At 64.5% G+C, this 14,423-nt stretch overlaps 1 protein-coding gene across 5 annotated transcripts; it reads right to left on the reverse strand.

Annotated features, from left to right (window-relative positions):
• Nucleotides 1-525: 525 nt before the first annotated feature.
• Nucleotides 526-11,942, reverse strand: FURIN (furin, paired basic amino acid cleaving enzyme). 5 transcript variants are annotated; one of them, XM_079764076.1, is made up of 16 exons: nucleotides 11,768-11,942; nucleotides 8,191-8,529; nucleotides 7,723-7,821; nucleotides 7,543-7,638; nucleotides 6,886-7,014; nucleotides 6,702-6,778; nucleotides 6,303-6,391; nucleotides 5,666-5,838; nucleotides 5,072-5,284; nucleotides 4,326-4,426; nucleotides 4,104-4,207; nucleotides 3,897-4,014; nucleotides 3,609-3,788; nucleotides 3,089-3,213; nucleotides 2,882-2,988; nucleotides 526-2,681 (listed from the first exon to the last, which is right to left on the reverse strand). In XM_079764076.1, the coding sequence occupies exons 2-16, from the start codon at nucleotides 8,365-8,367 to the stop codon at nucleotides 1,920-1,922; spliced, it is 2,550 nt and encodes an 849-aa protein (XP_079620202.1). In that variant the 5' UTR covers nucleotides 8,368-8,529; nucleotides 11,768-11,942; the 3' UTR covers nucleotides 526-1,919. The 5 variants fall into 5 exon arrangements, with proteins under 5 accessions (XP_079620202.1, XP_079620198.1, XP_079620199.1 ...); XM_079764072.1 differs by having other exon boundaries at nucleotides 1,938-2,681; nucleotides 2,878-2,988; nucleotides 11,768-11,940; XM_079764073.1 differs by lacking the exon at nucleotides 11,768-11,942 and adding an exon at nucleotides 11,388-11,532 and having other exon boundaries at nucleotides 1,938-2,681; nucleotides 2,878-2,988.
• Between the last annotated feature and the right edge of the window lie 2,481 nt (nucleotides 11,943-14,423).

A 14,423-nucleotide genomic window follows, 5' to 3' on the forward strand; every position in this document is an offset into this window, starting at 1 on the left:
CTCCCCACCCCAGCGTTCCCCAAGGGGCACCCAGGTGCAGGCTCCATTTACGTAAAACTTCCCAGTACGTCTACCAAGGAGAGGCCTGCTTGCCAGGCACAGGTCCTGAGGGACCTATCCCCACTCCCCTGCCCCCGGCAGGAGCTTCCTGTCCCAGGGAGACCTGTGGGGTGGGGTTGGGGAGTGGAGTCGCGTTTACCCAGCTGGCTCCCACCGGAGGCCCCAGGCCACTTCCTCCAGCCAAGGGAGACCCTGAGCACCGGGGCACCCCCTGCTGGACACCAGGCCTGTGGGAGGGGGTGCTCAGCTTCTCCCACCCCAGGGGCTGGTCTCCAGCTGCTGTCTCCTCCGAGACCCCTCTGCTCCCTAACGGAGGCCCCGGAACCCCTCAGCAGACAGGCCTTGGCGTCCCGACTTGGGCCCATCTCGAGGCACTCGGGACATCACGCTGGGCAGCTGATCACCCCCATCCCCACCCCATGCGGTCCTGGGGTCCCGGGAAGAACAGTACCACCACACTGGAGACCAGGTCTCGATTGCATAGGTATGCAAGTTTAATCACTTTAAAACTTCTAACGTTATCTGTGTCCATTAAATAGAACCAACAATGCTGGGCCTGTTTAAATTACAAGGAGGAAAAAAAAAAAATCACTGTGTACCAACCCAGTATCTTACAAAACCAGCCGGGCTGGCCACAAGGGGGGGGGGGGGCGGGGAGCAGGCACCCCTGGGCAGGGGGCTGGGTGCCGGGAGGGGTTAGGGGTGAGAAAGAAGAGGGCTCCCAAACAGAAGGGGACTGATTGTCCTAGGGGGAGGGGTGCAAAAGGCACGTCAGAAGAGCGGAACTTGGGGGGGGGGGGGGCAGGCCAGGACAGTGCTTTCTCCACCAGGGCACAGTGTTGGAGGGGGCACGGCGCCGCCTGCCCACCCCTGGCACTTGGAGAACCGGTGACCCATGAGCCCTCGGCACGGCGAGCCCCATCTGAAACAGGACCACAGTCGCCCCCCTCCTAACGCAATCCCCATTTCCAAGGGCCCCCCCTGGCCAGCCTCCTCAGAACTTGGGGCTCAGCTACACCGCACTCCCCAGCAACATGCTGCAGCCCCCCCACACCTCTGGGTCGGGGCAGCTGGGAGAACCGCAGGGTGGAAAGTGGGTGTGGGGAGATGGTGGTCCAGCTGCTACCCCCGTTAAAAATACAAAAAACAAAAAAAAAATCAGCATCTAAAGTGAAATCATCACAGAGTGAAAATATATATCCTCAAACGGCCCCTGAGATCCCCACAGGGGAAAGCAGCATTGGGTGGGAGGCGGGAGGGGCCGGCTGGCCCCCGTCCCTCCCCGGCACCCACCCAGGGGCTCCGGGGCTGAGTGCCCACAGCCCAGGCAGCCCCGGGCTCAGAGAACGGGGACGTGGGCCCCGGCAGGAGGGGGTGGGCAGGACGCCGGCGTGGGGCTTGGCTGGGCCGGCCTCGCTCAGCGGGCAGCCAGCTGTGGTGAGCAGACAGACACACGTGCGCGCACACGCACCCTGGAAGCACCTGCCTCGCCTTGGTCCCTTCCTTCCATCACTGCTTCTGCCTGAGGCTCATCAGAGGCGGGGGCGGTGGCGGGGATGCGCAAGCCCTTGAAGAGGTGGCCTCCTCCTTCCCGTGTCCCTGCGCCAGCCTCCCTGCTGCCTGGTTGGGGACCGTTATTGCTTTAGAGGGACAAGAAGCCAGAGCTGCATCCGGGCCAGGGACCCCGATGGAAGGGCCTCCCCTCTTTACCGCGCAGGGAACTCCGGCCGAGGCCTGGACACGCTCGGAAAGCTGTCCGTAAGGTTTCGCTCCTTCCCCCGCAGCGAGGGTGCTGAGCAGGGTGGGGTGGGAGGGGGTGAGGCCCTCCCCTGTCCCCCAGCTGGTCCTGGGGCCCCACCTCAGGCAGCCAGGAGGCCCAAGGGTGAGGTGGGAAGCCATCCCTGCTCCCTGTGCCTCCCCAGCTGGGGTCCAAGCCCAGTCCCAGGTAAAAAAATACTTTGGTGAATTAAAAAGTGCCCAAGGAGGGGATGGGCTTGGCGGGGCGGCGGCGGGCGCTCGTCAGAGGATGCTCTGGTCTCTGATAAAGGTGGTCCTCTCGCCCCGGCCCTCGTCCTCCTCCGAGTCTGACGGGCACTCCTGCCAGGCCTCGGGGGGCAGCCCCTTGTAGGAGATGAGGCCGCGGTCCATGGTGTACACCTTGACCCCCCGGAAGCTGAAGCCCGAGCGCAGCTGCAGGACCAGGAAGACCGTGATGAAGACCAGGACGATGAAGGCGCAGCTGAGACCGGCCACCACCTCGGGCAGGTGCGAGGGCAGCAGCCCCGCCCGGGGCCGCGGCTCCACCTCCACCTCCTGGGCGGGCCGGGTGGGCGGCGGCGGCGGCAGCGGCTGCTTCGGAGACTCTCGGCTGCTCTGGCTTTGCCGCGAGCAGACCCGCTCCACGGGGTCCAGGAAGGAGTGTCCGGGGCAGCTGAGGCAGTCTGTGGGCGCGGGCCCCTGGCACGTGGCACACGAGGGGTGGCAGGGGGCGCACACGCTGGCGCGGATGGGCTCCACGTCGTTCTCGGTGCTGTAGTGCGTGCTGACGACTTGCGGGGCGAAGCCTGCGGGGCAGCGCTGGACGCAGCTCTTCTCGTGCAGGGAGAAGCCTTCTTCGCACACTGCCGGCAGGGAGAGGCGCGGGTGAGCCCCGGGACCAGGCAGTCCCCACGATCCCCGGGAGCTCCCAGCCCCAGCACTGTCACCCCACGGGATGCAGCATCCCTTCAGACCCCCTTCCTCCCAGAGCACGGCTTGGGACAAGCACCCCGTGTCCCCGAGCCTCGGGCCCCAAACCCAGCAGCACCCGTCACTGACCCACACAGGCCTGGCTGGACGTAAGCGTCTTGCAGCCGCTGCTCTCGGGCGGCGTGGGGAGCCCCTCGGGCGCCGTGCCGTACAGCACGAGGGTGAACTTGGTCAGCGTACCTATTCCAGGTGGGGGAGGAGGCCAGAGTGAGCGGCACTGGGACCCCACGGGGACCCCGGCTCTCCCGCTGCGCCCCCCGCCCTCGAGTGTCCCCCGTACCGTAGTTGTTAGCTTCGCTGGTGTTCTCAATCTCCAGGACCCACTCGCCAGAGGGGTTCTCGTCCCAGGAGTGGGTGGTCATGAAGGCCCAGTCATTAAACCCGTCCGCCGAGTAGTCGTGTGGCCTGGGGAGTGGGGTGCACACAGCCGTCTCAAGCCCGGGGGGACCCCAGCCGGGAGCCCCAAGCCCACCGCACACCCTCCCCCTGCAACACCAACCCCGCCGCAGGGCCGGAAATGCCTGCTGGCTCTGACTCCCATTAGGCCAGATATTCTTAACCGGAAGTTTCTGGAAATGTGCAAGGGAAGGCACCCAGACGTGGCATTTGGTGGGTGGAATGGGGGATTCCTGCAGTATGGACGGTCCCATAGGACAAAACCATCCCTGCCAGAATGCCAGCAGGGGGAGCATTCGGTGACCATCAGGACTAGGTGAGTGAATGAGTGAATGAGTGAGTGAATGAATGAATGTGTGTGGGCCTGAGGGGAGGTCAGGCCATGCAGGGGACAGGGCAAGCACCTGGCGGCCAGCAGAGTGGAGCGGGTGCCCATGGGGCTGACCAGGTGGATGGCCAGGTCACCCCGGCGGTTGTAGGACAGGGTGAGGCGCGCCTGCGCGTGCTCCAGCCGCGTGATGTGGCCGGCCTCTCCCAGGCAGGCGGTCACCGTCTTCCGGACCTCCAGCCGCTTCCCGATGTCCCTGAGCACAGAGCACCAGGAGGGTCCCTCAGCTGAGCCCGGAGGGGCCCGAGGGCACCCCTGCCCCTCTCAGGGCCCCCCCGCCCCCCAGCCAAGCCCCAGCCCTCACCTGGGCTCGGTGAGGATGTCGATAGTGCACTTGCGCTGGGGGGCCACCGTGGTCCAGTTCTGGGCCAAGGCCACCATGGCGCCTGCGTCCAACAGCCCGTAGCCGTAGGAATGGCTCACTGTGGGGAGGGGAAGGTGGGTCAGCCGGGAGGCACAGAGAGCTCCCCATCGCCCCCCAGTCCGGCCCCCTGGGCCACCCCGTCCCCACCTTTCCGGCCCACGCCATTGGTGGCCCAGTCGTTAGCATTGAGGTGTGCTGGCTTTGAGGTCTGTACCACCAGGTGCTGCATGTCCCGCCAGGTGAGGTTCTTACTGCAAAGGAGGGAGGGAGGGAGAGGCGGGCTCAGTCTCTGGGCGCAGGCGCTAGAGACACAGGGCTGCCCTGCAGGGGGCGCTGTACGAACGTTCCCCTTCGGCGCCCGCCACTTACTTGGCCTCCAGGGTGAGCGCGATGATGCCAGCGGCCAGGGGGGCAGAGGCCGAGGTGCCCGTGTGAGACTCGGTGCACTTCTGCCGCAAATCAGTGGTCACCTGCAGGGGCAACGGAGGTGGTGGGCACGTGGTGAGTGGAGGCCAGAGTGGCCACCTGCCCGCCCTCCCTCTCCTACGGGCCCTGAGCCCACGGGTGGTGTGGTGAGCCAGGGCTAGTCCATGTCCCAGGCGGTCCTGCTGGGGACAGGCCAATGCCGGACTCCTTCCCAGCCTCCCAGGGAACGAGGGGATTGCACTAGAGGTTGGAGATCATTAAGAGCAACGACTGGCCCTGGCCGGTGTGGCTCAGTGGATAGAGAGTCAGCCTCAGGACTGAGGGGTCCCGGGTTCGATTCTGATCAAGGGCACAGGCCCAGGTTGCGGCCTCCATCTCCAGTAGGGGGCGTGCAGGAGGCAGCCGATCCATGATTCTCTCTCATCACTGGTGTTTCTCTCTCTTTCTCCCTCTCCTTTCCTCGCTGAAATCAATTAAAAAAAAACCACTTAAAAAAAAGAGAACGATGGTTTTTAGGGGGTGTCTACACTTCTCAGGGGCTCCACGGCTCCCAAGAGTCTTAGAGAGCCCCCCAACTCCCACACCGTGATGCAGGAGCCATGCCACCAGGCGCGTGCGGGTGGGAGGCAGATGGGTCTGGGCAGAGCTGGCAAGCGGCCCGCTTCCCCGCGCCCGCGGGCGAGACTCACAATCTGCTTCTCGTTCTGGTTGCCGCTGCTGTAGGTCGTGGCCAGCGTGGAGGAGCAGGCCTCGCTGTACCAGGGCACGTTGCCGAACTGCGTGGCGCTGCTGATGGACAGCGTGTAGATGCTGTTGGTGTAGCCGTCGCAGTTGCAGCTGTCGTGCTCCCGGCCCCCGTTCCCCGAGGCCCAGACGAAGATGGAGCCCAGCCCCCCGCGGCCCTGTGGACAGCGTGGAGCGGGGTCACTGGGGAACGGGCCTGGGGGGAGGCTTGGCAGGAGGAGATGCAGCTGGAGACGGGGAAGGCTGGGGCCTCCTTCTCGGGGACCCCCTGCCCACCGCCCCAGAGGCCCTGGTGGGTTAGGTCAACAGGCCCGTCTGTCTGTCCGCGCACAGACCAACAGAGGCTCAGAGCAGTGACTCCAGGGGGTGGCATTATGGGTGATTTTAATTGGCTTTTTCTCTTTTTCTGTCCTTCTAGTCTCCTAACATTTTAATAAACGTGCTTTGTGTACAATTAAAATTGAGCCCCAAAATGAATAAATAGAAACAGAAACACGAGGGAGAAGCCGTGGGAGGCAGAGAGCCTGGCCCCGCCTCACCTGGCTGACGCCCCGGAAGAAGGCCTCCTCGGCGAGGCGGGCTGGCCCGTCCACGGTCTTGCCGTCGTCCTCGGGGCCCCAGCTGGCGCTGTAGATGTGGATGTGGTTGGGGTTCAGGCCCAGCGAGCGTGCCTCTACCGCGTCTGTCACCTCACCATCCAGCATGCGCACCCCTGGCCACAAGGGGGGGGAGGGATGCCGCATGGGTCCCGCTGCCAGGGGTACCCTGGAGCACCCCCGCCCTGCACCCGAAGGATGGGCAGGCGAGGAGAGAGGCTGTGCAGGGAGACCCGGAGCCCGAACTCCCGGACCTGCCTCTTCCTCTCAAAGACAAGACGCAGGGAGGGGAGAAAAAGAAGGTTCTGGATCAGGCTCTGGGTCCCCACAGGAGCGCGGCGATCAGAGCCTGCCATGGAAGGACTCGGAATGGCTGGTGAGGAAGGAGGGAGACGCCTGCTAAGAAACACTCCCCCACCCCAGCACAGGGCCCCCAGCACTGGGGTTCGGCTCTCTGAGGTGCTAAGAACCGTCTAAGGTTAGCCACGTGGCCACAGGACCCAAGTGGGAAAATGGACAGAGAAAAGCGCCCCCCAGGGGGCCCTCCCGAAGACGGGGGGTGGCCGAGGCCGACACCCACCTCCAATGCGGGCGTTGTAGGCGACCCCCACGCCACAGACGCCGTTGTTGGCCACCGCGGCCACTTCGCCCGCACACCGTGTGCCATGCCTGCCAGGGCCAAGAGCGCAGCGTGAGTGGTGGGGAGAGCCCGGCAGGCGCGGCCTGCGGAGCAGAAGGGTCCCCAAGCCCCTCCACCCATGACCTCTGTCCCCGTGTGAGCACAGCCCCCTGCCGCCCCCTCCGCCTGGGCCGTGGCCGCCTCCGCTCTGACCAAACCCTCCCTCGGAGCCCCAGCAGGCCCGGGGCGGCAGGAGAGACGTCAGCCTGTCGGGGGATTATGCGTCTGCCCCGGGCTCAGCCCCGCTTCCTCGCTGCAAGGGGCGGAGGGGGGCAGAGGCCCGGGACCGCGGGTTCTGACCTGTTGTCGTTCATCTGGGTGTACCGAGGCTGTGGGTCAGGGTCCTGGTCGTTGACGTCGAAACTGGCCCCCGGATCCTGGAAAAGACACGGCTGTTGTCGGGAGCAGCCCAGCCAGGCGGGCAGGGGGGGGACTGCCCCGGGCGCCCTCACAGGGAGCACGGCCCCCACCCCCACCTGCTCACATAATTGCCTGCCAAGTCTGGGTGGTTCTTCTCGATGCCGTCGTCCAGGATGGAGACCACAATGCCGCGCCCCGTGTAGCCCTGGGCCCAGGCCTCCTTCACGTTCAGGTCCCGCTGGGTGACGCCAGACTGCGGAGACGCCCACCCCCATCACCCGGCACTTAGGAGGGGTGGTTAACTGGGTGACGTTAGGGTACCTGGAAGAACCCCTTCACCATCTCAACGCCTCCTCCTCCACCCACTGCTGCGCCTGTAATGCCACAGCTGGTTGTCTGGGCTCCACGGAAGGGTCAAGAACTCGGGGAGCCCTAGCCGGTGTGGCTCAGTGGATAGAGCGTCAGCCTGAGCGCTGAAGGGCACGGGGTTCGATTCCCGGTCAGGGCACATGCGTGGGTTGCGGGCTCGATCCCCAGTTGGGGTCGTGCAGGAGGCAGCCGATCCATGATTCTCTCTCATCACTGATGTTTCTCTCTCTCCCTTCCTCTCTGAAATCAATAAAAACATACTTTTTAAAAAAGTATGGTTTACCTAAAAAAAAAAAAAAAAAAAAGAACTCTGGGAGGGCACCCCCAGGCTCAGCAGGGAGGGATAGGGAAAGGCAGCTCAGCAGACAGGAAGAGGAAGAAGGAGAGGGGGACCCAGAGCCTAGTGACGTACCAGGTACCACTGCTGGGGAAACTTGGGGTCCGTGGGCTCCAGGTACAGGTCGCGTTTGGTTCGCCGCTTTGCCACCTGCTGCTCCAGCCACTGCACCTGCGAGGGGGTGGGGGAGCTGGTGTGGGCGCAGGAGGGGGAGGAAGGAAAGGGTGGGGCGGGAGAGGCCGGGGCTGCACTCACTTGAGGCTCCCTCTGCAGCCGGCTGTGCCGCAGGCGGTGAGGCGACAGGGAGCGCTTTGTCACAGCTCGGTGCCAGAAGTGGTAATAGTCGCCGAAGATCTGCAACCGAGCAGGAAGAGGGAGCTGGGCTGTCCATCTGCCAGTCCCCGGGGAGGGGGGGGACTGGGGGTGGGCACCGGGCTTCCGGGGAGGCACACCACGGCAGGGCGTGGCAGGGCACCTGCTCCCTGTCCCCCAGGCGCAGAGGGCCGAGGGGGACTGACCCGCCCTGGGGTCCACGGGTCCTCTGAGCAACCTCGGCTAGAAGCCCAGGGACAGGGCAAGCACTGCTCGCGTCCCCTGACCACTGGGAACATGCCCCTGAGAAGACAGGCCCCATAGCTCTCGCCCAGTGCCAGGACCCCTGCCCTCACCGGCCCACCCCCCCGCAAAGCCCTCGGCGCAGGCCGGCAGGCGGTAAGAACCTACCTGGCCCTGGTTGAGGAAGCCATGCTTGCGTGCCAGGCGGTCAGCCACAGCCGGGCCTCCAGAGATGTGCACAGCCCAGGTGTTGGTGAAGACCTGCTGGCCCTGGGCATCAGCCACCAGCAGGACCAGGGGTCCCGCTGCTGCTATCACCCATAGCAACCAGGGCCTCAGCTCCATGGGGGGACAGGTGACTGGGACCACAGAGCCCTCGCCTCCTCGGCCTGGTCACAGGGCCTCGGCTCCCACGTGCCGACACACCGCCTGTGGCCCGGGGCTGGCTGGCGGGGGCATGGGGCCGAGACGGGCAGGGCTGTGGCGGGAGGATGCGGGCTGCAGGCTCTGCGGGGGACAAGGGAGGAAAGGGGGAGAGAGTGAGTGTCCCCCCGCCCAGCCACGGGCTCAAGCTCCTTCCCACACGTGCAGGCCTCCAGGGCCCTGGGGGAGAGGCGCGAACACCAGCCCCCAAGGTCAGCCGGCGAGGTAGGCAGACGGCCCCCTCCACACCCGCAGCTCCCAAGCCTCCCTCCGCGTAAGAACACGCAAGTGGGACGAAGAACATCCAGGCTTGAGTCACTCGGAACAGGAGCAACTAAATAAACGCTCGCCAGAATCGAAGCAAAAGAGATGGGTTCCAAAGCAGCGTGTACAAGTGATTCCATTTTGTCTTCAAAAAACTATTTATACATGTGTGTTTATATAGCACCACAAAACAAAATCTGGGCAGACGCACGCTAAAACATGAACAATGGCTTTCTCAAAACAGTGAGGATGACGAGGAACTGTTTTCTCCTCTGTGCCACTGTTTGCTTTCCCAATGACCAGGTATGTTTTATACAGGAATAAAATGTTGGCTTTTTCAAGTTTCTTAACGGGCGGCCTCGACCACGTTCATGGGGGTTTCCTGGCTCGGCAAAGCAGCCCCAGCCCCCGAGTTACTTGCAAAGAGGCACAGGGAAGAAACCCTGGTGAGCCCGGGTGGGAGGGGGGCCTGGCCCGGGCTAAGGGCAGGGATCGCAATGGCTTACTCGGCCACCATCCAAGCCAGGGGCCCAGATTCCTTTTTCCTGCTTCCTGGGGGACGCTGGGGCTGCCCAGCCCTATCCCCCCTGGACCTGGAGGTCGCCAGCAGCCCCCCTGCTCCTTCCACGCCCACCGGCCTTTCGCAATCCCAGCAAGCGGGCAGCCAGGGCAAACACGCTGCCGAGCCAGGAGCCCCAAGGTGAGGCTGAATCAATAGACCTCGTGTTGTTTTTCCTCCTTCAGCAAACAGACAGGGGGACCTCTCTGCCCAGGGCCACATAACTGTCCCCACAGAGGGCCCCTAAATACCCAGAAGCCAACCACGGGGGCAGGGGGAGCTGGGGGAGGTCCCTGTGGGGCTGCTGAAGGTGTCCTATCTCAGTGCCAAGGCCTGCCCACAGGGCCCAGGATGCCCCGCCACTCCCGCGGCCCAGCTCCACAAAAGGCCACTCTGCCAGGCGGCAAAATGAAGCTCCCCGCTCACCGGGGGGGCCCTGGGAACTGGGGGGGGGGCAGGCTCACCCCTGGGAACCCATCACTTCTCCAGGGCAGCCCTCAGCCACGACCAGCCTCCCTCCTGTGGCAGCCCCACCACGCAGGCCGGGGGGACGCGGGCTATTCCTGGAGTATTTTCAGTTTACACCAAAATAACCTGACAGCTGATGGCAGGCGGCCTCCACCCCGCAGCTCCTCACCCTGGAGGGTCAAAGTCCACACGGCTCCCCGGGACGGGGCTCAGAAGCCACGGCCCCGGGAGGCCTTGGGCGGCCCAGTTCCAGGAAGCTGGTCTAAGCAATGGCTGGACAGGCGGACCCCGGGAGGTGAAGGGACCCCCAAGCCCCTCATTGAACAGAGGATATTGGGGCTCTGGGGACAGGCTCTGGGGAAAGAGGCCTGGTCTCCCCTTCTTGCCACCACGATAGCTGCCTCCTGGGTCCAGATGTCACGCAAAGTCACCCCGACCCCAGCGCTGTGCGCCCAGCCGGCCGCTGGAACCCCCACACACTCAGACGGGGTTCATTTCGGTCTAGCCCAAGTTCCGGCGGAACGTGGATGGAGCGAGCGGCAGCTGCTTGGCGTTAAAGGTGATTAACCAACTATTTAATTACCTTGCAGCACCCGGAAAGAAAACAGGCGCTGACGAACAATCCCCAAGGGCGGGCGGGCGGGCTCGCCGGGACCAACGTTCCCCCCCTGTGGCAGGGGGGTATGGCTTCCACAGAGCCCGGACACCCCCCCCCCCCCGCCCCAGACAGCCCTGCCTCAGCATCCTGGAGGGAGCTGGGACCCCCCAATTCCCAAAAGAGCCGGCGCTGAGAACAATGAATGAATGGGCTTCTCCCCACCCCCATCCCAGACTCTGACTCACCCTGAGTCCCAGTTTCTTGCTGTATTTCTAGCCTCCCGTGATGCCCTCTCACATGGGACGCGGCTCCCGGCTGTGTTCTCCCTTTTCCCAGGCCCGGACACCGACAGCCACTCCAAGGCACCCACACCGAACCTGCCCCCCCGGGTCCGGCCGCTGTGGGCCAGGCACTGGGGGTCTGGCGCGGACCAGGCTGCCCCGGGGAAACCTGATCCCGTCTCTCCTTCCGGTCTCTCCCACCAGGCCAGGTCCTGTTACACTCAAAGGCTCCCCTGAAACTGGGACTTCCAGGCCCTGCTCAACTCACATTTGCTGTGTGATCTTAGATAAGTCACTTCCTCTCTGAGCCTCAGTTTCCTTGGTGGTCAAAACTGCTAGCCAAGAGATTTTTCAAACTTTTTTCTAAAGCCACAGAATCCTTAAAGGGGGAGGGGGGGAGATCAAATCGTACACGTGGAAGCCCAAGGTAGTAGATTGTAACCCTGGGGCCACTGGGGCTGAGCAGGCTCAGGCTCAACTGCTCTCGGGCGCCGTGTCCACACCTGGCCACAGCTGCCCGGCCCTCGCCAGGCCACCTCGCCGGCTCGCAGCGCGCTGTCCGAGTCCCAGAGAATTCCACCCCCCTCCCGGGAAAGCGGGGCTGGAGCCAGGGACGAGGAAGTAGGGACGGAGGGAGAGCAGGTTCCGACCTGACCGACGGCTGTCAGACCTGTCTGTCTGGCAGGCAGGCAGGCCGCCCCTCCGTCCGTCCGTCCGTCCGGGGCAGCGGGCGCCTCGGCCAGGCCTCCGCGGGAGGCAGCCCGGAACCTACCTGACCGGCCTCCAGCCGCCGCGGGTCCCGCACCTGAGTCTCCGGCAGCCCAGGTGTGCGGGCGGGGCGAGGCCCGGCCGGGTCCCACCCCCGCCCCCCCCAACAGCAGCTCCTCCTCCTCCTCCCCCGGCGCGGAGGGGCCGAGCCGGGGGCGGCCCCCGGGGCACGGCGGGGCGGGAGGGGGGCGCCGGCGCCTCTGGAATTCCCTCCCCATCCCGCCCCCGGCGGCCCCGCGGCGCTCCCCGGGGTCAGAGGGCTCGCCCGGCCCCAGCGGAAAAGTACCGACGCGGGCAGGCCGGGCCGCGCGCTCGGGGGGCGCCTCCCGCGCGGGCCCGGCCCGCGGCTCCCCGGCTCCCAGGCCCCGCACCCTCGCCGCTCACCTCGGGGAGCCCGGGCGGGGAAACTTTTCCGGGCGAGCGCCGGCGGCGGCTCGGGCGCCCTCGGCCGAGCGGAGAGCCCGGCGGCGGGGCCTGAGCTCCGCGCGCTCCCCGCGCCCGGCAGCGGCGTCACCGCGCGGAGGCGGGCGGGCGGGCGGGCGGCGCGGCGGCGCGGCCTCGGCCCGGCCGGCGACGAGGGCAGGGCTCGGCCTGGGCTCGGGCTCCGGCGCGGGCGGGGGCAGCGGCCGGGCCGCGGCGGCGCGGCTTGTTTACTCCGGCCGCTGTCAGCGGCTGCGGCGGCCCCGGCTCCTCCTCCTCCGCCGCCGCGCCCCTCCCCCCGCGCGGCGCCACCTCCGCGCTCCCGGCCGCCGCCTCCGGCCCGCCGCCCCGCCGCCGCCGCGCCGCCCAGGCCGCCCGGCCCGCGTGGAGAGGCGCGCCGGCCCCCAGCGGAGGCCCTGCAGCCGCTGGGGCGCCCGCCGCCGCCGCCGGCTCCCGGGAGTGGCGGGTAGGAAACGGGGGTGGCGATCCCCACGCCATCGCGGGCTCCGGGCGCATCCCCCAGGCCCCGCTGCCCGCGCCCCGGCTCGGCTCTGCGCGCTGCGAGCTCCTCCGGCCGGAGGCGCGGAGACCCGCAAACCCTGGGCCTGGGCGGGGAGGGACTTGGGGAGGATCTCGGAGCCCAGTGGCGGCTGGATTCTGGGGGGAACCGGCCCTCCCCACCACCCCCCACTTGCCACTCCTGAGCCGCGAGTTTGAGCGTGACCGGGTCAGTGCCCTGGACGACGGATCTGGGGCACCCCGCCCGTGATCGGACTGCACAGTAGGCGGCAAACCTCGGACCTCGGAGCCAAGATCTGCTTTGAACCTGTTATCGGTATAGACAGGTGGATAAGCACAACGAGAAGCCCATCGCCTTTTCCTGGAACCGCCGGACGGGCGCCAGGCCCGCCACTTTCCATTATCTCCTTCTTATGTACATTATTTAACCCACATAATCCTTTCAAGCTGACACTAATCCCATTTTGCAGATAAGGAAACTGAGGCGTACGAAGTTTAAATAACTTGTCCGAGTCCCCAAGCTAGCAGGCCGCGGATCCCAGTCCTTGGGTCCCAGTCCTTGCAATGCGCTCGCCAGCTCGGCTCTCTCCCTGGGTCCCTGCCCTAGAAAACGTCTGTGCTACTTGGCCAGGCCGCCCCTGCTCGAGCTGCGAGAGAAAAGAGGGGAACTGTGGCCAAGAGTTCCCCAGGCTAGGTTATTCCAAGGTCGCCGAGCAGTCTGCCCATCCCTTCCTGTTCCCTGTGAGATAACCTGGCAGCACAGTCCTATCCAGTGGCCTCCTCAACACAGGTTTGGGGATAAGGACAAAAACGAACAGGGCCCAGCCCTGACCGGTGTGGCTCAGTGGATAGAGCGTCGGCCTGCGGACTGAAGGGTCCCAGGTTTGATTTCGGTCAAGGGCATGTACCTTGGTTGCGGGCACATCCCCAGTAGGGGGTGTGCAGGAGGCAGCTGATCGATGTTTCTCTCTCATCGATGTTTCTAACTCTCCCTCTCCCTTCCTCTCTGTAAAACATCAATAAAATATGCTCTTTCCATGTAACATATATATATGTTTTTATTGATTTCAGAGGGAGAAAGGGAGAGGGATAGAAACATCAATGATGAGAGAGAATCATTGATGCTCCCGCCTTCCCCCCCACAAAAGGGATGGAGCCCACAACCCAGGCATGCGCTCTGACCAGGAATCAAACCGTGACCTCCTGGTTCATAGGTCGACGCTCAACCACTGAGCAACACTGGCCAGGCTCCTTCGGGTACCTTCATGAATCACTACATTTTCCACAGGACAAAATCGGGGCCAGAGAGGTTAAGTGACATTCCTAAGGACTCACTCTGTGACACGCAATCAGCAAACCTGGGTTCAAACCCTGCTGTGCTATTTTACGCCACCTTAGTTAGACACACAATAACGAAGCCTCAATTTACCCCTCTAAAGTGGAGATAATAGCCCTAGCCGGTTTGGCTCAGTGGATAGACTGTCGGCCTGCGGGCTGAAGGGTCCCGGGTTAGATTCCGGTCAAGGGCACAAGGGCGCACGTACACGTACCTCGGTTTCAGGCTTGATCCCTGGGCCCTGGTCGGGGACGCATGCGGGAGGCAACAAACCGATGTGTCTCTCTCACATCGGGGCTTCTCTCTCTGTCTCTGTCCTGCCCTTCCACTCTCTCTAAGAAATCAATGGAAAAATATCCTTGGGTGAGGAATACCAAAAATAAATCAATTAATTAAATTTAAAAATGGAGAGAATATTCAGTTAATAGGATAAGGTACCATACAGGCATCCTTACAAAGGCTGCAAAAACCGGGAACTTGGGGGAAGAATGAGGGGTTCCCAAAGCTTAGCTGGGGGAGAAGACTGGGAGCGGGAACGTTCCCCAACAAGGGCCTGACTGCTAGGGGCCACACTGGGGTAGCCCCACCAGCAGCAGCCGCGCTCGGTAGGAACAATACTTCTGCAGTCAGACCCAACGAGGCAGGAAGTGAGTCACGGTTCTTCCTTCGTCTGAGCAAGCGAACCCCATTGAGGGGAAACTGGGACAGGGCTGGCCCCATCTAGCCTTGGAGCCTCCCAGTGCCCTTCCCACTTGTCCTCTGACC

This window comes from Cnephaeus nilssonii, assembly GCF_951640355.1.
Source record: "Cnephaeus nilssonii genome assembly, chromosome: 24".
Lineage (NCBI taxonomy): Eukaryota > Metazoa > Chordata > Mammalia > Chiroptera > Vespertilionidae > Cnephaeus > Cnephaeus nilssonii.